Source organism: Xenopus laevis, chromosome 5L (assembly GCF_017654675.1).
Source record: "Xenopus laevis strain J_2021 chromosome 5L, Xenopus_laevis_v10.1, whole genome shotgun sequence".
NCBI lineage: Eukaryota > Metazoa > Chordata > Amphibia > Anura > Pipidae > Xenopus > Xenopus laevis.
In genome coordinates this window covers 20,233,724-20,257,836 of record NC_054379.1, presented here as the reverse complement: position 1 = coordinate 20,257,836, position 24,113 = coordinate 20,233,724, and the positions used below count along the sequence as shown (strand labels likewise).

Here is a 24,113-nt window from a genome sequence, read left to right as displayed (position 1 = left end):
GGTGCTCTTGGTAAATTGTAGAATATTCACTACAGAAATTATACCTGTAGAAGAGGTGCCAATTTATGTTAATGGAAAAGCAAAGTCTGGAGCCAGAATAGAAACAGAGATAGTGAAACCCATTAATACTAGGATAAGATCTAAGATGTGATGGGTAAATCCTATTTCTATTGCACGTTATCAGCTTGTGTGCGCACTTACCTGCATTGATCCTGTAGTGTATCTCACTGTTCTGTGCCATTGCTTGAAACTCCAATCTGTGGCCTTGAGAGTGCAATTTACTTATTAATGATTATCTTAAGAGCAGCAACTTAAGTAACCTCACAGTTGCATTCTAATCAAGTGTTGGAAGGGTTACTGCCTGCTCTGCTCTCATTTCCCTACAGAATTAGGGAGTGGTAGCACTAGATATGTACTTACTGTATATAGACAGAGACGAGATGAAAGTGTTGGAAGGGTTACTGCCTGCTCTGCTCCCATTTCCCTATAGAAATAGTGATTGGTAACACTATATAGGTACCCAATAAACAGCATAGCAAATATTTTATGTACCTTTCCTGTACTGTATGACTGTATGCAAAGCCTAGACAGGGGTAGACTACTCACCTGAGTGTGGTACTTGTTACTCAGTGAATACTAAGTGCATTGATTTCTTTCTATACAGGGGACTGTGCAGCTGCATTGTAGAAAATGAACACAACTCTCTGCTGCTTGAGACCGCTAAACAGTATAACAAGAAATATCAGGTATGTGATATCCGTTATTATGCATTTCATTGGGGATTGTGCATGTACATACAGTTACACATGTTTATCAGACCTGGTATATTTCTTAGAACTAGAAGCTTTTTAGTGACAGTTTATCATTTAGGAGACTGAGCTAGAATCAAATAAGTGAAGGGAGATCAGATGGGTCCATGTGTTGCAGGAATATGCAAGCAGAAAGCATTTTTTCCCAGCATGCCCTGAAGACACAAGACAATATATAGTGGAAATCTTTGTCCTTGGAATATGTAAGTGATTGCATGTGAGCAGCCTATTGGCTTATTAGGTAGGTGCTAAATGCAGCATCTATAGATGCAGGGGCAATGTACTAACTTCCTACCTAAGGTTGGTCAATAGCACCCATTAACTAGCCTACAGCAAATCAGCCCTAACATTAACATATCCTTTTTTTCTTTGTACTGAGCATTATTTATACCTGTATAGACAGTAGGAGTACTTATTAATCATTAACAGACCAATTAATATGTTTTATTCTATTATCTTTAATATTCAGGAAATGACATATCAGTTAATTGAAACCGGGAGGTATGATACCAAAGAGGACTTTGGCGTTGTTGTCCAGCCATTTTTCGAATACCTTGAAATACCAATAACTGCGGTAAATATAATTTCCATAAATTCACTGGGGGAGGGGCTTGGGAATAACACAGACCTTTCATTTATATAAAGTAGGACCGTTTCTCCAGTAAACCATCAACTATTGTTGAACCTCAGTTGAACCTCTGTTGAAGCTCCAGGGTGGCTATACCCACATGGTTGGCCAATTATATTAGAATAGGTCCAACTGATTGATTAGATTCACACACATCTATGGCCACTTCCAGGGGAGCTAGAGAATATTAAGTAGAAGTAACCAGAGAAAATGACCTCTGTATAAACAATCACCCCTTCACCTCTTTGTTATGAATGTTGTGCAACTAGAATCTTAGTCAAGATGTCATTTATTTATATAGTTATTTGTACAAATAGGAAGGAGTTCCTGACAGATCGTATATGTCTCCAGACTGCTTTCATTTTGGTGAGAAAGGCCATGCCCAGGGTGCCCGAGCTCTATGGAAAAACATGGTGAGTTTGGAAGCTGCAACAGAGAATCTGTAGATCCCATTTTTGTTCCTATTTAAAGCGTTCTGAAATAATACAGAGAATTTGTAGACCACCTTTTTGAATTTTAGCTAAACACCACAACATACACAATATATATATACAGTATATACATATATATATATATATATATATATATATATATATATCCTTGAGAAAGGTCCCAAGAGGGACCGAAACGTTGGAGCACTGTGATGTGTGAAATGAAATAATAAAAAGACACTTGTTTTACAAAGGGAAGTGCTGGCCCAGGAATGCTTTATTCCAGATTTTGATTTTATATATATATATATGTGGAAGGGCTGTGGCACACACTTACTGGAGTAGAGACCCAGGTGCTGGTCAGAAAGAAATTGTATATTCATGTAGAAAGCTGACGCACACTGGGATTTTCTCAAACAAGAAACATATTTATTGGATCGACATTTCGGTCCTCACATGGACCTTTATCAAGATATTTGATAAAGGTCCATGTGAGGACCGAAACGTCGATCCAATAAATATGTTTCTTGTTTGAGAAAATCCCAGTGTGCGTCAGCTTTCTACATGTATATATATATATATATATATATATATATATATAAATATTCAATATATATAAGATTTGTGCATTTCCAGAAAATTGATTTGATGTAGTCACTACCTTTTTTCTTAATCTCCCAAAGTTTGAACCAGTTGGTCAGAAGACAAAAGATCAGTCTCTTGCTGAAGATATTGCTGTCCACTGTCCACCACAGGTATGGAACAAGACAACATTTATTTGGATGGATCAACTGCTGTGGGGAATTGGGCCAAGCATTTTAAAATAGGCTGCACCATGCACTGGGATCCAGCAAGTTGGCTCTGCTATGGGCTATTAACTGGGATCCAACAAATTGGTTTTGCTAAGGGTTATTAACTGGGATCCAGCAAGTTGGCTCTGCTATGGGCTATTAACTGGGATCCAACAAGTTGGCTTTGCTAAGGGTTATTAACTGGGATCCAGCAAGTTGGCTCTGCTGTGGGCTATTAACTGGGATCCAACAAGTTGGCTCTCTTACAGTGTTGGACTGGCCCACCGGGATACCAGGAAAACTCCCGGTGGGCCCAAGGGTCAGTGGGCCTCTTGCTTCTAACCATTTGGCTAGTTCATGGTCATTTCCTATTTCTTTATGAGAGCCAAGAGGCGTAATAATGAAAGAATATAGTATAGTATGTAGAGAAAAAAGACTAGGAGAATAAAGAGGTTGAGTGAGGAGAGCAGATATAGTAGTTTGGAAAGTGGGCCCTCAGCCTAAGGTTTTCTGGTGGGCTCCTGGCATCCCAGTCCGACACTGCTCTCCTATGGGTTATTAACTGGAATCCAACAAGTTGGCTTTGCTATGGACTAGGAACTGGTATCCAGCAAGTTGGCTCTGCTGTGGGCTATTAATTCGGATCCAGCAAGTTAGCTCTGCTATGGGCTCCTAATTTGGGTATATCAACTTGACAATGAATGAGTTGCTATCTGGGAGAGTTGGCTCAGATATGGCGTTTAAGCTGAAACACATCCAGTGGGCATTAACATGAACTGGGATAGAGTTGCCTGGTTAGTAATGGCAATGCCCAATACCAATGTACTAACTATTAAACTCTCATTTGCCATTGAAGAGTGATCCCTTTGTGAAGACAGCACGGAACAGTAACTACGTCTATCCGACCGTAACCCCCGATCACGTGAGTACTTTATATCTTTCATAGTTATTTTATAATTCTTTTTAAAAAAAATGACTTTCCAATTTTATTGTTAAAAGGATTTCTCTGCATAAATACTATGGGTCTCATAAGCTGTGGTTGTGGTTTATGAGACCCATTTTGAAGTCAGGGGTTGGGCTTTCTCTTGTGTACTGCCTGTGAGTTGTGTTCAGGTCTGACCAGCAGGAAGAGTTGCCAGAGCAGTGCCTCCTTTATGTTAAAGCCGATCTCTGCCCACAAGCATTGTACAATCCCTACTCCCAGCTGACACCCAGGAGAACACAGAAAAGGCAGGGCTGCAGGCAATACAATCTAGCCTTTGTTGCATCAAGTTTTTTTATTTGTTGTAAATGTCAAATATTTTTGTAGTTTTTGGATGCTATGGCTGCTGGGAAGTCTGCATTTCTTTCATGTATTTGTTGCTTTGTGTTCTAGACCCTTGGAAGCAAACTCACATGCGCAGACAAAAGTCCCTCCAATCCAAAACCTGCATCAGGTATTGTGTCATTTGCATAGCATATATTTACATTGTACATACGTATAGCAAAGTTGGGTACATTGTTATATAAATCCAGTAATTTCTTAAAGACCTGTAACCTCCTTGGTGCTTAAGTGGACCCCAGTTACCCAAATCAGAATGCAGACCTATTAACCCTCCCACGTTTTGGGAAGTCATATTTTCGGGATGCACCGAATCCAGGATTTGTTTCGGGATTCGACCAGGATTTGGCCTGTTGCAGCAGGATTCAGATTCGGTTGAACCAAATTCGAATCCCAATTTGCATATGCAATCGTGTGACTTTTGTCACAAAACAAGGAAGGAAAAAATGGTTTTCCCTTTCCCACCCCTAATTTGCATATGCAAATTAGGATTCGGTTCGGTTCAGCATTCGGCCGAATTTTTCGGAAAGGATTCGGGGGTTTGGCCAAATCCAAAATAGTGGATTTGGTGCATCCCTAGTTTATTTATACCCTGGGGAGGCAGGGGCGGATCAGGAAGTATTGTTTGGCTGGAATAGGAGGGGGGACGGGTATATTTGGGAGTGGCCTAGTTGGATCAGGGGCATGGTCAAAAGTCACCTAATTTTCTATCCAGGGAAGAATGTGTATGGGTTTCTTCAGCCAATTCCTATATTTTGACTGATCACCTATCCATTCGGGTCACTAAAGGAAACAGCATTATTCTTTAATTTTGGGATTTTCGGGGGAATTTTCAGCTGTGCATGGATGGAATGGCTGAAATTTATTCAACTTATTAATGATATTTGTTTTATTTCATTTAAGTTCACGCACTGAAACCCGCTGACGTGACAGTTGTGGCAGCCATCGGAGACTCCCTGACAGTAAGGAAAACAATTTAAACTCATCGAGCTGATAACCTGCAAATTTAGTTAAAAGGAAATAAATGACTGTACCAGGGATTCTATCATCAATTTTCTAATAGTATCTGTTTCACCCTTGATTCGCTATGGTGCTACTGACTCGCTGTGTAATTTTAGCTAAGAGTAAGCTGCCATTATAGTCTGGCTTTAACCTTCTATAGACCTCCTGTAATATCATAATACTTCCACAAACAGCCAGCAGGGGTGTGGCCTAGTAGTCCAGGAGGTGTGGTCTGATATCAGTTGGAGCCACCATAGCAATCCAAAGCACAGCCTCCAGTGACTATTGCCATCAGTGCAAGTGCTTTATGCATGGGCCTTAAAGAGCATCATTTGTCACCCCTTAGTGTTCTGGCATAGGCACCATTTATTATTTTATCCCATCACCCCCCGTGCCATATTACAGGGTGTCTGATGTGCTGCCCTTTCCCATTGCCCCAGGATATACCCTTTCTGATGATCTTTTTCACTAAAAACAATCATAGCACTTAGCAGTTTTCTCTATGACTTTATTCCTAACCACATATTAAATCTTTATGCTGTATTCATAAAGCTACTAAAATCTATGACCCTGGATTTTTTTAAATAAAAATAATACCTTAATTTCATTTATTCTAGGCTGGAAATGGTATTGGTTCCAAACCAAATGATGTCTTGGACGTGCTTAATATGTACAGAGGGTTATCATGGAGGTAAGAACATAATGAGGTTGTAAAATAAAACGCAACTAAGTTTCCACCAGGTCCACTTATTCATAGCAACCAATCAATTCAAGGCAAATATATGATTGGTTTCTATGGGTTGTTAGACCTAGTGCAAACCTGCAACTTATCACATGACTCCCTTGGTTATAATTGTTCTGTTTGATGGTAGGGATTAAATACATTTTTTGGAATGTTTGTGTGCTCCCCACTAAAGTAAAAAAGGGAAGCGTGGAGACATTTGGGCAAGATGGAAAGTGTAGTGCAAGATGGAGACAGTAGGGCAAGGTGAGACCATAGGGCAAGATGGAAACAGTAGGACAAGATGGAGACACTAGGGCAAATTGAAAATAGTAGGGCAAGCTGGAAACAGTTGGGCAAGATGGAGACACTAGGGCAAAATGTAAAAAGTAAGGCAAGATGGAGACCGTAGGACAAGATGAAGACAGTAGGACAAGATGGAGACAGTAGGGCAAGATAAAGACAGCAGGGCAAGATGCAAACAGTAGGACAAGATGGAGACTGTAGGACAAGAAGGAATCAGTAGGACAAGAGACACTAGGGCAAAAAGGAAACAGAAGGACAAGATGGAGACACTAGGACAAGATGAAAATAGTAGGATAAGATGGAGACAGCTAGAAAAGATGGAAAAAATAAAACAAGATGGAGACATTAAGGTTTGATGGAGACACTAGGGCAAGACAAGATGGTGATTGTAGGACAAATTAGAAATAGTCCTGGAGCTGGAATTTATAGTTTAAATCAACAACAGCTGTAGGACCTTAGATTGCAGGAGTAATGGAGCTCCACAAAGTCTGTTTTGTCAAGACCCTGCTGCCACTTAAGATGTCCTACCTAGACTATTATTACTACAAGGTTGACAAATTCCTCTGTTTTGTGTTTCAGCATTGGTGGTGATTCTACGTTAGACCGTGTAACCACCCTGCCAAGTGAGTATCCTAAATGTACTCTATTGTGTGTTTACTGATAAGACCAATATCACTTCATTTAGGGGACTTCAGTAGATGTCCCTTCCCTTTGCCCCTTTGTGATTCCTTATTTTACAACAAGCCTTGTTCTATGTATCCAGAAGAGAAAATCAGATGTATTTGTACATAAAAATACCAATTGGAATGGAACAGTTTGGCCACCTACTGTATGTGTGTAACCAAATTGTATACACCCCCAATGTGCCAAAAGTTGCCCAGTGAATGGTGTAAAAAGGGCACAGCACTGCAGATATTTTCATATAATAATCTCTTCTGATCCCATTCTCTGTAGATATACTGCGTGAGTTTAACCCGCTGCTCACTGGATTTTCAACCGGAACAGGAAATAAATCTCTTCATAATTCCTATCTGAATGAAGCCGTTCCTGGAGCCAAGGCCTTGTAAGTTTGTTTTGTTTAGCATCTATAATAAGGTTTAATGCAGGAGCAGAACTAGAGGCCCATGGCACAGCTGTTAGGTGTGATGACCTGAGCCCAGCAGACCAGCAGATTTAGAGGTGTAGGAGGTATTAACAAGAATTCCTTTCTGCTCTATATAAAACAGATAAATCTAAACTGCCTATTATGCATGGTTGTGGGGGCAGTTTGGGGGAATGGCATAGTATAAGTGTGGGATATCACTTCAATTGAAGGTCACTGGACTTTTTCAGCATGGGAATCTTCAAAGTTATTAATCATTGTTATATTTGTTTCAGTAATTTACCAGAACAAGTACACGCCCTGATTGCTCAACTGAAAGAAGACAAGGTATGAATATAATAATGCAGAGCAAGTTAAAAGCCAACAAACTGTGTATATAGTGGAGATTGATGTACAACCTCCTGCCCTATGGTTCTCCATCTTGTGAATTTCTAGTGTTTCTATATATCTGTAACCTTGTTATGAGCTAAGGCCCCAGTCTGTAGGCCCTGGGTACCCCTGGAACTATATCGGGGTGACTGTTACCCCAATTTTTCTATATATCTGTAACCTTGTAATGAGCAAAGGGGGCTCAGCCTGAAGGCCAGTTAGGGGGAGATTTGGGGTGACTGCTTATTTGTACCCTGGGTACCCCTGGAACTATAGCAGGGTGACTGTTACCCCAATGTTTCTATATATCTGTAACCTTATTATGAGCTAAGGGGGCCCAGCCTGAAGGCCAGTTAGGGGGAGATTTGGGGTGAGTGTTTATTTGTACCCTGGGTACCCCTGGAACTATAGCAGGTTGACTGTTACCCCAATGTTTCTATATATCTGTAACCTTGTTATGAGCTAAGGGGGCCCAGTCTGAAGGCCAGTTAGGGTGAGATTTTGGTTGAGTAAACTTTTCATATCAAGGAGGGGTAAATCTAACTTGGGGGGGGGTGCAGTTAAGTCCAGTACTTGCTAATGTCAAATAATAACTACAATATTACATTTTCTACAGAGAGTCAATTACAATAATGACTGGAAGGTGATCACTATATTAATTGGACCTAACGACGTGTGTGCTTCATGCTCAGATGCTGTAAGTGTTTTTATTCTTCCCATTATATGAAAGCTTGGTATAGTTAAACATCAGTGAAACCGTTTAGCTACGAGAAATAATATCTCAGCTCCCTCCAGTATGTATAAATACAAATATAGAGAGAATAGATGTTGTGGGCACACAGTGAGCCAAACCATCATGTTGACTTGTCATTCTCTCTGTTTCAAGGAAAACTAGAAACACGGTATAATGGCATCATTATCATTATTTCCTCTTCTAAAAATGTTTAGTTTATTTCTCTGTACAGTGTAAATCTGTATCCATCTCAGCCATCAGTCAAACAAACTCATTGTACTTGCTGATACTCAGCAGTGCAATGTGGGCGGAGCTAGGAGCAGAACAGGTTTTTTCTATTCCAATACCTATTTTGTCTTAAAAGGGAAAAAAAATGTAGAATTTGTGCAAATACATTGCAACTCATTTTCAGTTCTCTCTTCTTCCCCCCAAAGAACTTTTTTTCCACCAAAAACTTTATCGATTACATTCGAGAGGCGCTGGACATTTTGCACAAGGAGGTAGGCCAGTGTTCTTGTGTTAAAGCTCGGCAGAAATACCAAGAGATATAAGTGTATCGGCTTTGGATGTTACTGACTTGTTTTGTATTTTTTCCCTCGTGCAGGTCCCTAGAGCATTTGTTAACCTGGTGGAAGTGATGGATATCTACCCATTGAGAGAAGCTGTTTTAGACCCACGAGTGAATTGTCCTGTCCTAATTACTAAGTAAGAACTGTGTCTCTCTGATTTGACTGTGCAGGGAATGGTGGGATTTCTTAATTCAGCCCTTGCTAAGGAAACTCATGCTGCCTACCTCTGTCAGACAACATGAACAAATAGAGAACAATTGATAGTGATGAGTGAATCTGTTCCATTACGAAACGGCGCAAAAATTGTGAAATGCATTAAAGTCAATGGGCGTCAAAAAAAATTTTGCCAAAAAAAATTTCTCAACAACAATTTTGTCTTGGAGACTTTGTGTCTTTGTGACATTTTTGTCCAAATACAGTCAACAGGCGTCAAAAATTTTTTTCCTTGCAACAATTTTTACACGCGTGGCTTTTTTGTCACAGCAAATTTTTGCTGCAGTTTCGCAAAATATTTTGCAGGTGCCAAAATAAGGAACTTTGCCGCAAATCCATGCCTGGCAAATAAATTTACTCATCACTAATCATTGATCAACAAGGAGTTCCATATAGAGCGGACAGTTTTGATCTGATCAAATGTCGCCTGCACTCCCATATCCACAATCTTCCACTGTTTTATCCTGGCTTTGCTTTCGTATCATATCCAGAGAGAGAGCTTTAAAGGGGTGGTTCACCTTTAAGTTAACTTTTAATATGTTATAGAATGACTAATTCTAAGCAACTTTTCAATTGGCCTTTATTTTTTCTTCTTTTTTATAGTTTTTGAATTGTTTGCCTTCTTCTTCTCTTTCTAGCTTTCATTTGGGGGTCACTGACCCGATCTAAAAACAAATGCTGTTTAATGCTACAAATGTATTGTTATTTCTGTCTCTTTTTATTACTGATATTTCTATTCAAGCCCTCTTCTATTTATTTCCAGTCTCTTATTCAAATCAATGCATGGTTGCTAGGACAATTTGTACCCTAGCAATCAGATTGCCGGAATTGCAAATTGGAGAGATGTTGAAAAGAAAAGCCAAATAACTCAAAAACCACAAATAATAAAAAATGAATATCAATCTCTCATACTCATACTCCCATACTTTCATCATAGTAAAAGTTAATTTAAAGGTGAATAACCCCTATAACCAGATCCCTGTCTTTCTGTCTGTAGGATGCTCTGTCCCTGTCTACTAAATATTGCAGACAACTCAGATGAAATGAAGTTTATTAAAGGCATGAACAGCGGCTATCAGGTATGGCTTATAATGGCCCCAGCCTGGGCCAGTCAGCTCTGGTATGTAAAAAGGATGAAGCCCATAGCAGATCCCTGGGCACATTTAGTAACATTTTACTGCTGTGAATAACTTGCACAAAAAACACTGATCTCTATATAATGGAAAATTAATATAATAACTCTTTTTTTCACAAATAGGCTGCATTCATAAATCAGATTATGGTCAGACAAAAATGCCTTCATTTTTGCACAGGGAATGTATGATATATAAATATGTGGCACAAGTAACAGATAAGAAATGTCACCTTGAGTCATAAGATGACTGAACCCCCTGAGCAGATCCTTGTATTTAAACCCACAGCAGCTGTCTGTAGTGGGAACTGCCAGTGAGCGAGTAATGCCCCCATCCTATCCTATACCTGATGGACTTGTATTCATATACAGACCAAACTGCAGTAATACTGTGGTTTGCTGTGACTATAACATTAATACTAAGTGGCTTATGAGGCTCTCTGTTACATTGTTACAGCACAACACCCAACAGCTGATTGACTCAGGAAGGTACGACACAAGAGATGACTTCACTGTGGTTCTACAGCCATTTTTCCGCAATCCCAAAATTCCCAAACTCACGGTAAGCACCAATACCTGCTGTCAGAGTTCCCTGTATAACTCAGCCTGCAGCCTTGTGCCTTTATATGGTCACAGAACCCCCCAGTGACTTCTAATATCCTTATCATTTACAGTAGGGGGTACATTATCTCTTATAATACATGAGTGATACTCACAGTTCCCGGTATAACTCACTCTGCAGCCTTGTGCCTTTATATGGTCACAGAACCCCCCAGTGACTTCTAATATCCTTATAATTTACAGTAGGGGGGTACATTATCGCTTATAATACATGAGTGATACTCACAGTTCCCGGTATAACTCACTCTGCAGCCTTGTGCCTTTATATGGTCACAGAACCCCTCAGTGACTTCTAATATCCTTATCATTTACAGTAGGGGATACATTATCCCTTATAATACATAAGTGATTCTCAGAGTTCCCTGTATAACTCAGCCTGCAGCCTTGTGCCTTTATATAGTCACAGAACCCCTCAGTGACTTCTAATATCCTTATCATTTACAGTAGGGGGTACATTATCCCTTATAATACATGAGTGATACTTAGAGTTCCCTGTATAACTCAGCCTGCAGCCTTGTGCCTTTATATAGTCACAGAACCCCTCAGTGACTTCTAATATCCTTATCATTTACAGTAGGGGGTACATTATCCCTTATAATACATGACTCATGCTTGGAATATCCTGTATAACTCCTCCTCTTCTTCTCAGGATGGGATCCCGGATACATCGTTCATGGCCCCAGACTGTTTTCACCTCAGTCAGAAGTCACATTCACAGATGGCCAGGATGCTATGGAAAAATATGGTAAGGAGAATTTACCAGCAGGGGGCTCATTATGTTGCTATTGTTAGTGATGAATACCGGTGTGCAGTTTGGCCTCTCGGGCACGGTGATTTATTAATTTCTTTATTATCATTATGTACTGTATTTTGGAGTAGGAGGTATGTATGTATGTATAACTTTATTTGTAAAGCGCTGTTAAGGAGCCACATCGATGTACAGTGCATAAAAGTACCATATATATAAAAGTATACACGGAGAAGGCAAATAACACAATGAATATACACAGAGCTTATATCAGAACAAATAGTTTAAGTGCTATGTGGTAAGAGACACAGTGGGAAGGAGGTCCCTGCCCCGTAGAGCTTACAGTCTTACAGGTATAAATATAATTAATATAGTAGATATAAATGTAACACAGTGAATGACCCCCACTGCATCCAATGCTGCTGATTGGTGTGAGTATTTGGCACCTGATTTTTTATTCTCTGTTTCCTCAGCTGGAGCCTGTTGGAAAGAAAACTGATGTATTAGACTTGGTGGCTATTGATGCACTGAGCTGCCCCACTCAGGTAAGTAAGAATGCAGAACCTGATTGGTCAGTGACCAGGGTCTATTTGGGATTTATTGTATATTGGACCAGATTCGAATCAATGAGAAAATGTTACTTTATGGTTTATCACCTGAAAACCTATGGACGAGATTCTATTTGAGTAGGAAAAACTTTTCTCCTAAGTCAATTCAAGTTTTCTTCCCCATAGATTTCAATACAGTTATCATGTGATAAACAGGGAGATACGTTTTTCTCACTGAATTGAATCTGGCCCATTATGTTGCTTATTTGTGCCTCAAACTGGGAAAAGACTCATCTTGGTTTGAATTTGCAAAACAGGATTAAGCTGACAATACATGGACTAATATTGCCAGTTTGGTGCCTCCAGTGTATTGATCATGAATATGTATAAGTATGTATGAGTATGTGTTATCCGACAATCTGACAATTGGGTTTGGTCCATATTGGCCAAGGAAATCTGAAGAACATGGCGATGTATTTAAAGGGGTGGTTCACCTTTAAGGTTACTTTTAGTATGTTATAGAATTGCTAATTCTGAGCAACTTTTCAATTTGTCTTTGTTTTTCCTTTCATTTTTGTTTCATTATTTGCCTTTGTCTTCTAACTGTTTCCAGCTTTCAAATGGGGGATCACTGACCCCACAGACCCCATCTAAAAATCAAATGCTCTGTAAGGCTACAATTTTACTGTTATTGTTACATTTTATTATGCACTGTCCTATTCAGACCCTCTCCTCTTCATATTCCAGTCTCTTATTTAAATGAATCCTTGGTTGCTAGGGTAATTTAGACCCTAGCAACTAGATTGCTGAAACTGCAAACTGGAGAGCTGCTGAATAAAAAGCTGAATAACTCTAAAAACAACTAATAATAAAAAATGAAAGCCAATTGCAAATTGTCTCGGAATATCATTCTCTACATCAAACGTAAAGTTTATATAAAGGTGAACAACCCCTTTAAGTGGATCTTATCCTTTCATTGCAAATACTGATCTCATTTATGTTTCCTCTTATTCTCAGGATCAGCCATTCCTAAGGACATACAAAAACAGCAACTACAATTATTCCCCTCCAAAGCCCACACCGCCCCCTGTAACGGTAAGTCTACACCCTTAAATGGGTTATTATATGATCGGCAATAGAATGTTAGGACTGGCTTAGATCTGCTACATTGTTTCAATACTCAGAACCAGCAATGCAGAGAACAGAAGGAAATAAACAAATACTGCTTTCAATCATTTCATTTACCCATAGCTCTAATGTATGTTGGAAAGTTGAAATGACATGGGTGGATTTCCTCTTTGATATTGTGACGTACATTCGTTTATATGTTCCCACCCGTGTTGCCTGGTATCAGTTACATCTGAGACTTTGATGATGTGGTTACTGGGCACACCATTGTATTATTATTTACAGTAAGTGACTGACTTTGCAGTTTTGTACTGAAAATCACTGCAAGAATATGGTGTAAGTGCCTGTGCCTCAGTGTGTAAATGTAGGTGCAATCTGCTTCCCTGATGCTAAACCATTGGATTACATTACTGTAAGTCTGTCCAGCTGAACAGCACCTTAGAGCCTTAGGAGTGAAGGGGGGTATTAAAATTTGCTATTTCTTTTCCTATTATTTAGAACTGGGGTAGTGACATGATGTGCCAGGCAGCCGGACCTTCCTCCCAAATCCCAACATCAGGTAAGACCAGACCCAAACTACTAGGAAATAAATCTGTTGTATCACTCACTATTTGGGCAGGTTGTGGAACTTCCAGTGTTATGAAAGAAGAATGGCAAAATGTGCTCTAGCCTCTTATTCACAACGACCAGCAGTTAACTTTTTCTATTGTTTGAAGCAGTCAGAATAATGAAAGCAATCTGATTGGTTGACATAGGTTACAGAGTTTCTCCCATTGGAAACTGTTATAATGGTGCTGCACTTGTGAGACCAGCATGGGGCATGGAATACCTGCAGAGTGGTTGGGTTTTGGACAGAAAGTCCCCATTTCCCTGACAGTGAGAAGGTTCACGGGCACCCTGTCTGGGTACTTGGGTAAAGTAATCCCACCACTTCCCCAGTGAAAAAGCTATTTTGTTGTGTTGCAGATCAGGGAAACAGACATAGCAGGTTTGCAGGTCTGGGTCAGGCATGGCTTTGACCAACCAGACCAGCTCATGACATAGTGATATGTATAAGTGTAAGGCCACGTTATTTAATCCATATTTCATTTATCTACCCTATCAGTGCACAAGTTACGCCCAGCAGACATCAAGGTGGTCGCAGCCCTTGGGGATTCCCTAACTGTAAGTACAGAGAAATCTCATTAATAAGCAACGGCAGATGAGTTGGGTCAAGTTCTGCCCACTGATGTCATAGAAGCCATTCTCATTCCGTGGAGTAATATCATAGAAACTAACAATAGCATAAAACCAGTCGGTTACACACAAGTCAGTAGATGGACCAATAAACGAGAAACACTAATGATGTCTTAGAAATCCATAATGGTCTCAGTTGTACAGGTGCCCAGGACATAAGGACAGATTAGGTGAGATAGTAGGCTCAGTTCTACCCACTGAGTATGATAAAAATAAGCAAGTGAGAAATTCTGGCTTAGCAGAGGATGTACCAGAGAGAGGTGGGATATAATGGGATACAAGTAGGATATACAGTATGAGCTCAGTTCCATATACAGGCGGATTCCACACACTTTGTTGCCGTTAGGCTTGGCTTTAAGTTCGGGTCTAAATGTAAATATTTTGCTTGACTACACAGTACTGGTTTATACTTGAGAAACTTTCCCACACTCTGATTGGCTACTGAGTAGTGTAGCATTGTAACAGATCAGTGCTTTCAGTGTGCTTATCAAAGAGTGTCACAGCACACTGAAGCAAAAGGTAGTACATAGTTGCCCACTGCCCAGTGGCCTGTACCTTATAAATAACTCACATTTTAATGGAGCAAAGTGGGGATGTTGTTATTTAAAATTATAGTGTTTCTATTTTGGTTGCAGGCAGCGTATGGAGCAAAGTCACCCTCACTCAATGAAATGTCAACTGAGTATCGGGGGGTTTCTTGGAGGTAAGACTTTGCAAGTGTCATTTATGAATGCACCCATATATACAAACACCTTAGCAAATGATCTCCTGTTACACTAAAACTGATCCAGTCTCTTACAAACCAGTTCAGGGTTTACACATTTATTGAGATGTGGGGTCACACCTTAAAAAATTACAATGTAGTCACACGCATGTCTCCATTCGTATACTTTATCTCCTCTTCAAGGAAAACAGAACAACCACACAAGTTCAATATCTCACTGACAGCCCTGAGTTTGTCATTCGTTTGACACTTTGTGTTTTTATTTTGTAACATTATCTGTAAAAAATATCATTGTTTTTATTTCAGCATTGGTGGTGATGGGACCCTGGATGAATGTACAACATTGCCCAGTGAGTAGGAGACACATATTAATATGTTGCATAGTGTTTCACAATGTGTGACCATTTCCAGAATTGTCAAAACTGACAGGTCAAATGTTTTAATTTAAAAAAAACTCAGAAAATCTATTTGCATTGTTTTCACCAGCTTGAAAGGGGTTGTTCACCTTTGAGTTAACTTTTTGTATGATGTAGAGAGTGATATTTTTAGAAAGTTTGCAATTGGTTTTCATCTGTGTTTTTTTAGTTATTTAGCATTTGCAATATCAGCCCAAATTACCCCGGCAACCATGCATTGATTTAAAAAAGAGACTGGAATATGAATAGGAGAGGCCTGAATAGAAAGATTCGTAACAAAAAGTAGCAATAACAATATATATGTATCCTTACAGAGCATTTGTTTTTACATGGGGTCAGTGACCCCCCCATCTGATAGCTGAAAATATTCAGAAGAAAAAGGCAAAAAATTGAAACTATAAAAAATAAAAATGAAGACCAATTGAAAAGCAGCTTAGAATTGGCCATTCTATAACATACTAAAAGTGAACTTAAAGGTAAAGCACCTCTTTAAAAAATACAAATACTTTGAAGCTTTTTTGAATAGGTTCCCATATTGTCAGAAAGGACCACTCTACGGGGTAAATTTAATAAAAGCATAATTTGTCCCCTGCTAAATTTTGAATACTAATAATTTTTGTTTATATCTGTAAAATGTGAAAAAATTCAATCATTTTATTGCTATCAGGGAAATGTGAAAATGGTTGAGAAGTTTTTTGAAATCTCTTCCCCTATTTCTGTTCAGTTTCTTTACCTGTCTGTATTATTTTGAAGAAATTCTGTATATTTTACAATAATTCTTTTCTAAACGTTAGTATTTCCTAAATCAAGTAGAGCTATGGGATCTGTTATCTGGAAACCCGTTACCCAGAAAGCTCCAAATTACAGAAAGGTGTCTCCCATAGACTCCATTATAATTAAATAATCAAAATTTTTTAAAATTATGTCCTTTTTCTCTGTAATAATAAAACAATATTTTGTACTTGATCCAAGAATTAATTAATCCTTATTGGAAGCAAAACCAGCCTATTGTAGACTTATGGTATGAACATCCAAATTATGAAAAGATCTGTTATCCGGAAAACTCCAGGTCCCAATCATTCTGGAACAGGTCCTATACCTGTATATTCAAGTATGCAAACTGTAGCCATGAGACCTTTTTCAGCCATGTTGAGTATTGTGCAAAGTTTACAGTATTCTCTGCTCTTATATGTGGCGCCTTGTTGCAATTTGTCGTAGTCGGCAGGATACTGATGCATTTGTGACCAGCAGAAGAATTCTGAATATATTTCAGAATTTCTTGCTCAAATATTAACCTATTTTGCTTTCTTGAACTAAATTGAACCCTTCTCTGTTCCTTTCAAGATATTCTGAAGAAATTTAATCCAAACATAAAGGGATTTTCCACAGGAGTTGGCAAAGCAAACACAATGTTTAATGTAGCCATTAGTGGTGCCAAAGCAGAGTAAGTAACAAACATACTCCCCTTTTTTAATTATTCGACTTCCTTTTATGCCTCTTTCCAGCTTTTAATTGGGGGTGGGTCACTTGTAACAAATACCGAAAACAATAGGGTCACATTCTTATTTGCTTTTTTTTTGCACTTTTTCCACTAGAAATATGTTATCTCAAGCAACCACCCTAGTGAATAAGATGAAAGAAAGCACTGTAAGTGGGGCCTCGGCCTAAAAACCTTGTATTGATTTATAGCAGAGTTTCTAGGGGTGAATATACACTTCGTGGTAATGTACCAATCCAAATTTATAAATTGCAAGCTTAAGGTAAATTGTTATATCCTGCATTTCTTCCGCTTAATCAGATGATCAATTTTAAGGAAGATTGGAAGGTTATCACAGTCTTTATTGGTGCCAACGATCTCTGCCAGTTTTGCCACAACAGGGTAAGTAAAGCTTAGTGTTCAGTATTACTATTGCAATATAAGATGGTGGCACCAATGTATTGGTTAGCTGAGACCTCATGGGTGGGATTTATCATCTGCTATATACAGTATTCCTACCATATCATCCCATGTTTAGACCTTATAGGTGGAACATACTATTGACTGTATGTACTACCATTTGGCTCCCCATAATGAGAACTAGTTTATATCATACACTGTATAAACATCTCACGTCCTATAATTTAGCATTAAAATATAACTACAGTATGGTATTGCTTGGAAGTGACTTGCTACCCCACTTCAGTACTCATGCTACCACCACCTGATACCTTAAACCTTGCAATTTACATAAATCTATATTGTTTTTCTTTTTCCTTCCAGGACAGATATTCCCTACGCAATCAAGTCGACCATATTAAAAAAGCTTTGGACATTTTATACAAAGAGGTACTGTAGTGTATATCCGTGCATTACTCTGATAATCACTAGTTTGGTAAAAGGGATTAAGAAAAATGATTTTCTTGGTAGAGTAAATGGTAACTGAACTCAGAATTCTGTGGTCTTTCCAGATCCCTCGAGCCTTTGTGAATCTGGTGGAGATTTTGGAGGTGGAAGGACTGCGCAGAGTAAAGGCAAACAATTTTGGCTGTGCCCTGCTAAAGCCGTAAGTATTAAACTGCCTGGCTTCCCAGTGCCAGCTGAATAGGCAAGTAGTAAGTAACTGGGATTTGCAAAAACTAAAAAGATTAGTGAAAACCAAGTGTTTGAATGAGCTGTGTTGTTGTAACACAGGGCTATTTTACTTTTTCATTGAGGTTTGCTTCTTGGGGCCCTTTTGCATTTAGGAAGAGACAGTAGAGCCAGATGGCAAGAGTAGGACAAGATGAAGTCAGCAGGACAGGATGGTGACAAATTTGATGGAGACAGTTGAAGATGTAGATAGCAGGAAAAGAAGGAGTCAGTAGAACAATATGGAGACAGTAGCAAGAGCACAACTGTAGGACAAGATGGTGACAGTAGAAGAAGAAGATGGAGAAATAGGAAAATATGGAGATGACAGAGCAAGATGGCAACAGTAGTACAAGATGGTGACAGTTGGGCACGATGGTGACAATAGAAGTATATAGAGACTGTAGAAAAATATTGATGACAGTAGAGAAAGATAACAGGAAAAATGGAAAAATTTGTACAAGAATGAGAACACATGACAAGAAGAAGACTGTAGAGCAACTGAATGGAAAACAACCACTTAAGTCCCACTGTTGGGACAGTCCTACATATTTAGAGAAACATCCCAACACTTCTGAAGCTGGCCCTGTATGTACAATGAGCCTCATTTTTTAGATTATAATCCATAATTCACTGTAGATGGACCTGTATGTACAATGAGCCTTACTTTTTGGATTAACATCCATAATTCACTTTAGATGGCCCCGTATGTACAATCAACCTTACTTTTTGGATCATAATCCATAATTCAATGTAGATGAAGCCATCTGCACTAGTGATGGGCGAATTTATTCGCCAGGCGCAAATTCGCGGCGAATTTGCGCGTTTCGCCGCCAGCGAATAAATTCGCGAATCGCCCGTGAAAATTCGCGGCAAAAAATTCGCCGGCGTCAACATTTTTTTTCGAAAAACGGACGCCGGCGCCAAAAACGGGCGCCGGCGTCAAAAACGAGACGCCGGCGCCGTTTCGCGAATTTTGCGAATTTTTTGGCGAAGCGAAACGGCGCAAATTCGCCCATCACTAATCTGCACATTATAATTGTAAACTGGAAGTGGGGAATTTGGAGGTGATACTGAAGTTTATTCTGGGCTTTGGCCAAAGACTGAATCAATATTATATCCAATCAAAATGTATTTCAACTGCTAAAAATTTAAGAAATGATACGTTTCATGAACAAAATAATATATCTGGCATATCACTTCCGGTATGACATCACATCCAGCTCCCAAACTCTGTCCCCTGTTACAGATGAGAAACTGAAACAATTTTCTTCTCAGATTTAAGAAACATTTTCCCGGCTCTAAAGTAGTCTTGGGGGGGGGTGTATAGTTAATTGTTGCGTTTAACTTCCCTTTATGAACATTTAGGATTTTCTAAATATTTTCCAGTTTTTAAGTTTCTTGTAGAATAAGGATCTAAAAAGTAGTTCCTGTTATTTCTGACAAATAATACAACCAATATGCGGTTTGTTCTTCTTTAGAAATCTTTGTCCATGTTTCATAAACCCACGGGAAGGGTCCCCGGAACTGTTTGAAATGAAAAAGTTTAACAAGGACCTACAGGTGAGAAATGGTTGGAATTGAGACTGAGCTTATATTGCCTGTACCCCTGGTTTCTGGTCTGCTTTGTACTTGTCAGGCAAAGGTGTGGACTTGTTTCTGAATTAAGAACCAGTTAGGAGATTTCCTATCAACCTGCTTTACACTGCTTTCCAAGGCCAATATAAACTGATGAAATGTGACAACTCATTGAGCTATTTTCCCCCTTTATTGACCATGGTAAAGACTCCAGGGATTACACGGAACACATAGAACTAAAGTTCTGTACCTGAGTGAATACTGAGGGAGGAGATTGGGTTGATTTACCATGGTGGGGGAGGGGTGTCCTGCTTGACCATGGGGAAAGAAAATAGCCCAAGAGCATGAAATTCAGAGAATCACAGCCCTGTACCAGGGTAAGCAGGAGGGTGAGATTGGATTTACTAACCCATGGGAAGGTTTCTGTCTGATTAGGGGAAAAAAGAGTAGCCCAGCAGCTGGAAATACGGAGAAATAGAGATTTATACCTGGGAATATATAAAGAAGATATTATACTTACCTATGTGCAGTTAAGCCTAGATTATACCCCAAGTTAATCTATTTTTCACTGGTTTTCTCGGACTCAGAAGCCCTGGGCCTTAATCAGATGAGCAAACTGCAGAGAGATACATGGCTGTGCAGCATATTTAAATGAACCTTCCCTGTGCATCAATTGAGGTATCCCCCTCTCTGCACTCTTCCACCCCCCGGGAGTGGAAAATTTACTTTTAACACTATAGCTAGATCGTTACTGTACTAAGCCACCTCTGGTGGCCCCAACCTCCTGACAGATGCAGTGGCCAAGAACAAACGTCTCTTCTGGCATAAGCAGTGAATTAGATGATGCATTTGCCACCTACACATCAAATCCCAGTATCATTGCAAGAGTTTATTGATTGTTGATTGTGTCCTATCAGACCCAAGTGGTGGCGTTGGCTGAGAAATACCAGGATCGCGAAGACTTTGCAGTCGTAGTGCAACCGTTTTTCAAAAACAGCGTTCTGCCTGTTGATAAGGTAGGTTTATCTAATCTTCAGTGATCCCTTGACAGTTAAGCTGTGCCTAAAACCAAGTGCTGTATAACTATAGGATAATAATAATTATATAAGTCCATATTGACCCTTAGAACGGTGATGCCGATATAAGCTTCTTTTCCGTGGATTGCTTCCATTTCACCGAGAGAGGCCAATCAGAGATGGCTATAGCCCTGTGGAACAGCATGGTAAGTGGGAGTAGATTCTCTGTCTATAAGGGGGATACTATTTGAATTTAAACCAGAATGAAGGTTTGAGTTACTGTGGGTGGATATATAAGTTTTCCAGTAGAGTTGGAACGTTGAATTGGCCCTTTACTTTTCTGATTGTATCTGCTTGATTCTTAGCTGGAACCCATTGGACAAAAGCATGAATTCAATAATTTCACCCATGATCGTTCCAAGCTGAAATGCCCTACACAGGTAAGGAGTATAGATCTATAGGGAACAAACAATATATAGTTGTAACTTTACAGTCCAGGTCCTATTCACTTACACACAAATCTATTTGTATATGTACAACTAAATCAAAGAAGGCAAATAACACCTAGATATGAAGAAACATCTCATATAGACTATTGAGGTGGGAATTAAATCATACATTGTGACCCACTGTCCTGGTGGGTCTTGTACTAGTAGCATTACACTAGTTATAAATTGACCGGTAGGTTTCCTATTAGTTTGACATTGACATTTTCTGATATTTTTCTAGAACCAGCCTTATCTCTTCACCCTGAAAAATAGTGGACTCCCTGAAACTGTAGCTCCCGTACCAGAAGAGAAAGAAGGTCAGGTGCCCTACTGGTCAGTGATAGTGGGCACCATCGGTGGACTGGCTGTAGGGTGTGCGATCGTCGGAATTGCAATGTCTATGGCCAATCGGAAGAAGATGCGTAAGTTGAAAGCATCACCAGTAAATGGTTCCACCTTCTGAGACACATGTGCACCCATCGTAAGCTCACCCACAGAGGCTGGAAATTCAGAGACTCTTCCAAATTCCTATATATAGATCCAAACTTCTAGCCTGGCCTTGGAGGCCATCTTCTGAGATGAACTCTTCTTGGTTACAGGTTCAGTTACCCTGAAACACGAACGTTATTCAATTGCACAGATGCTCCAGCTATTCGTATCCTGTACTTGCTTTGAAACATAACCTTTGTTTCAGGAGACCCAAATTTAGTGTTGGAGCCAAGAATTGGTTTAGAATTATCTTGTAATTTACCATTTGTCAATATGTTATTAATAGGGATCCACTGTGAACAGCATGGGGACCCTACTCCAGAGTTTATGAATCACTGGTGTAAATATTCCAAATGCATTTGAGAATTAAAATTGCAAAAAGTATTTTTTATTGTATACACGTGTAAATCTGTTCAAATTATAGGCAAAATAAAGACTGAATACACAATGAAATTTATGTAAATATATTATGTCTCAGTGTGTGACCAATAGCTTGATGGATTTATTTATCTCAGCAAGCAGTGGTATTCTATTATTTTAATTATTTAAAATTGTTATTTAATTACTACTAGTTTGCATTTGTAAATTAGGCGGAAAGGAGGGAAAAGTACTGCACACGGTTAAAAAAATCCTTGTCTTCCTTGAAAAGTCCTGTGATTAAGCCAGGGACTTGGAATTGGTGAAATCTGCTGAAAAAAGCAGAGTATTTGGACAAATCGCAAACGGAATCCTGGATTTTGTGCATCACTAGTTGTTTTTAATGTACTGGAATAATTTTTTTTACGTTTAAGGCACATTTCAGTGGATTAATTTTTCCTCCGTCATTTTCTTCATCTTTCATTAAAGCTGAGTGTTTCTTTTTAAGCTTTAATCCTTGATGTTCATTAGCAAAAACTTGTATTTTTCCTCTGAGAGAAAACGTAAGTGCCTTTATGTATCTGCTTATTGCCTTCTCTCACGTAGCGCTTCTTCCTCCTCATCTTTCTCAATGTTATGGTGCTTTATAACAGGATTCTTTTCCCTTTCACTCTTGGGCATGTTTACCATCATTGGAGATAAATATCTGGAGAGATTTCTAGAGATTCTGTCCCAGCAGAGGAATCCTCTCTGTCATTTTTTGCCTTCATGTAGTCGTACAAATAGAGACAAGAGAGTTCCAGTAGCAAGAGGATGAAGGTCTCTGGAGACAAGACCTACATAAAAGGAGAGAATTATAACTAAGAACATTCTTTAATTTGAAGGGATTAGTAGTTTCCCAAAAATGTTCCATATAATTAATTAATTTTAAAATATTCCTATATTGTTTTTTAAGAACAACTCGCTAGCAGGTTGATGGGATAGAGAGAGGAGGAAACATTACTCAATGAAACATTGAAAACCTGTGTGACTGAGACACTGACTTGTTTTTTAATTATGGTGTATTCATTCTAACTAGAATAACCTGATCAGGAACTTGATATAAAGCAGAATTGGTAGGAAGTCCTATAACAGAAGGCTCTCAGTTAGTCAGACAGTTGGACACTGAGTCATTAAAATATCAGTAAGTCTTTGATGGCAGTCAAACAATTAAAGCCATTCACTCACTATGTATATCATATTCTCTTCTAATGTATCCAGTTACCTAAATGATGGCATGCTCTGAGTTGAGTTTTATGTTCTGGACCTCTTTATGTAGTAGTTTGTGGATTTAAAGGAGAAGGAAAGGCTAAAATTAAGTAAGCTTTATCAGAAAGGTCTATATAAATATACCAGTAAACCCTCAAAGTAATGCTGCTCTGAGTCCTCTGTCAAAAGAAACATCACATTTCTTTCCTTCTATTGTGTACTCATGGGCTTCTGTATCAGACTTCCTGTTTTCAGCTTAAACCTCCTTGCCCCAGGCGTGAGCATGCTCAGTTTGCTCCTCTTCCCCCCCCCTTCTCTGCTGTAATCTGAGCCCAGAGCTATGAGTGAGCAGGGAGAGACTCAGGCAGGAAGTGTTGTCACACCAAGCTAATACTGCAGCTGCTATCCTAAAAAAACTGCTAATAGAGCTTTTTACTCAGGTATGGTAACATTTTCTACAGAATAAATATAGCATTCTAGCTTGCACTATTGCGGCTAATCTATTGGCAGTAAAATGCCTCTGTAGCTTTCCTTCTCCTTAAAGAACAATACATACTTTAATAAATTTCTTTTCTGATTAATAGAAGGGTACACCCCTGCCTGACAGGGATTTTCGGAGATAAAGAGACAAATGGAGAGATGAGGCATGTAGAAAGAAAGAGTAGTAAGTAGGGATGCACCGAATCCAGGATTCGGTTCGGGATTCGGCCAAATCCTTCTGCCAGGCCGAACCAAATCCTAATTTGCATATGCATATTAGGGGCAGGGAGGGAAATTACGT

The 24,113-nt window shown here is 39.2% G+C and overlaps 1 protein-coding gene across 1 annotated transcript in view; it reads left to right on the top strand.

The window, feature by feature from the left end:
* LOC108716506 (phospholipase B1, membrane-associated) overlaps nt 1–22,591 on the top strand; it is a 47,712-nt gene extending 25,121 nt beyond the window's left edge. The window contains exons 25-57 of the mRNA XM_018262693.2: nt 665–746; nt 1,279–1,383; nt 1,755–1,850; nt 2,552–2,623; nt 3,516–3,581; nt 4,035–4,095; nt 4,884–4,942; nt 5,600–5,673; nt 6,589–6,632; nt 6,964–7,072; nt 7,387–7,438; nt 8,097–8,177; nt 8,648–8,713; nt 8,818–8,918; nt 9,993–10,074; nt 10,585–10,689; nt 11,398–11,493; nt 11,970–12,041; nt 13,062–13,139; nt 13,671–13,731; nt 14,278–14,336; nt 15,044–15,111; nt 15,439–15,482; nt 16,893–16,992; nt 17,144–17,195; nt 17,347–17,427; nt 17,809–17,874; nt 17,997–18,091; nt 19,638–19,719; nt 20,652–20,750; nt 20,861–20,956; nt 21,116–21,190; nt 21,480–22,591. Of these exons, the coding sequence (XP_018118182.2) occupies nt 665–746; nt 1,279–1,383; nt 1,755–1,850; nt 2,552–2,623; nt 3,516–3,581; nt 4,035–4,095; nt 4,884–4,942; nt 5,600–5,673; nt 6,589–6,632; nt 6,964–7,072; nt 7,387–7,438; nt 8,097–8,177; nt 8,648–8,713; nt 8,818–8,918; nt 9,993–10,074; nt 10,585–10,689; nt 11,398–11,493; nt 11,970–12,041; nt 13,062–13,139; nt 13,671–13,731; nt 14,278–14,336; nt 15,044–15,111; nt 15,439–15,482; nt 16,893–16,992; nt 17,144–17,195; nt 17,347–17,427; nt 17,809–17,874; nt 17,997–18,091; nt 19,638–19,719; nt 20,652–20,750; nt 20,861–20,956; nt 21,116–21,190; nt 21,480–21,701 (2,701 nt within the window). The 3' untranslated portion in view covers nt 21,702–22,591. The remainder of the gene's footprint in view (nt 1–664; nt 747–1,278; nt 1,384–1,754; nt 1,851–2,551; nt 2,624–3,515; nt 3,582–4,034; nt 4,096–4,883; nt 4,943–5,599; nt 5,674–6,588; nt 6,633–6,963; nt 7,073–7,386; nt 7,439–8,096; nt 8,178–8,647; nt 8,714–8,817; nt 8,919–9,992; nt 10,075–10,584; nt 10,690–11,397; nt 11,494–11,969; nt 12,042–13,061; nt 13,140–13,670; nt 13,732–14,277; nt 14,337–15,043; nt 15,112–15,438; nt 15,483–16,892; nt 16,993–17,143; nt 17,196–17,346; nt 17,428–17,808; nt 17,875–17,996; nt 18,092–19,637; nt 19,720–20,651; nt 20,751–20,860; nt 20,957–21,115; nt 21,191–21,479) is intronic.
* The last annotated feature ends 1,522 nt before the right edge of the window (nt 22,592–24,113 follow it).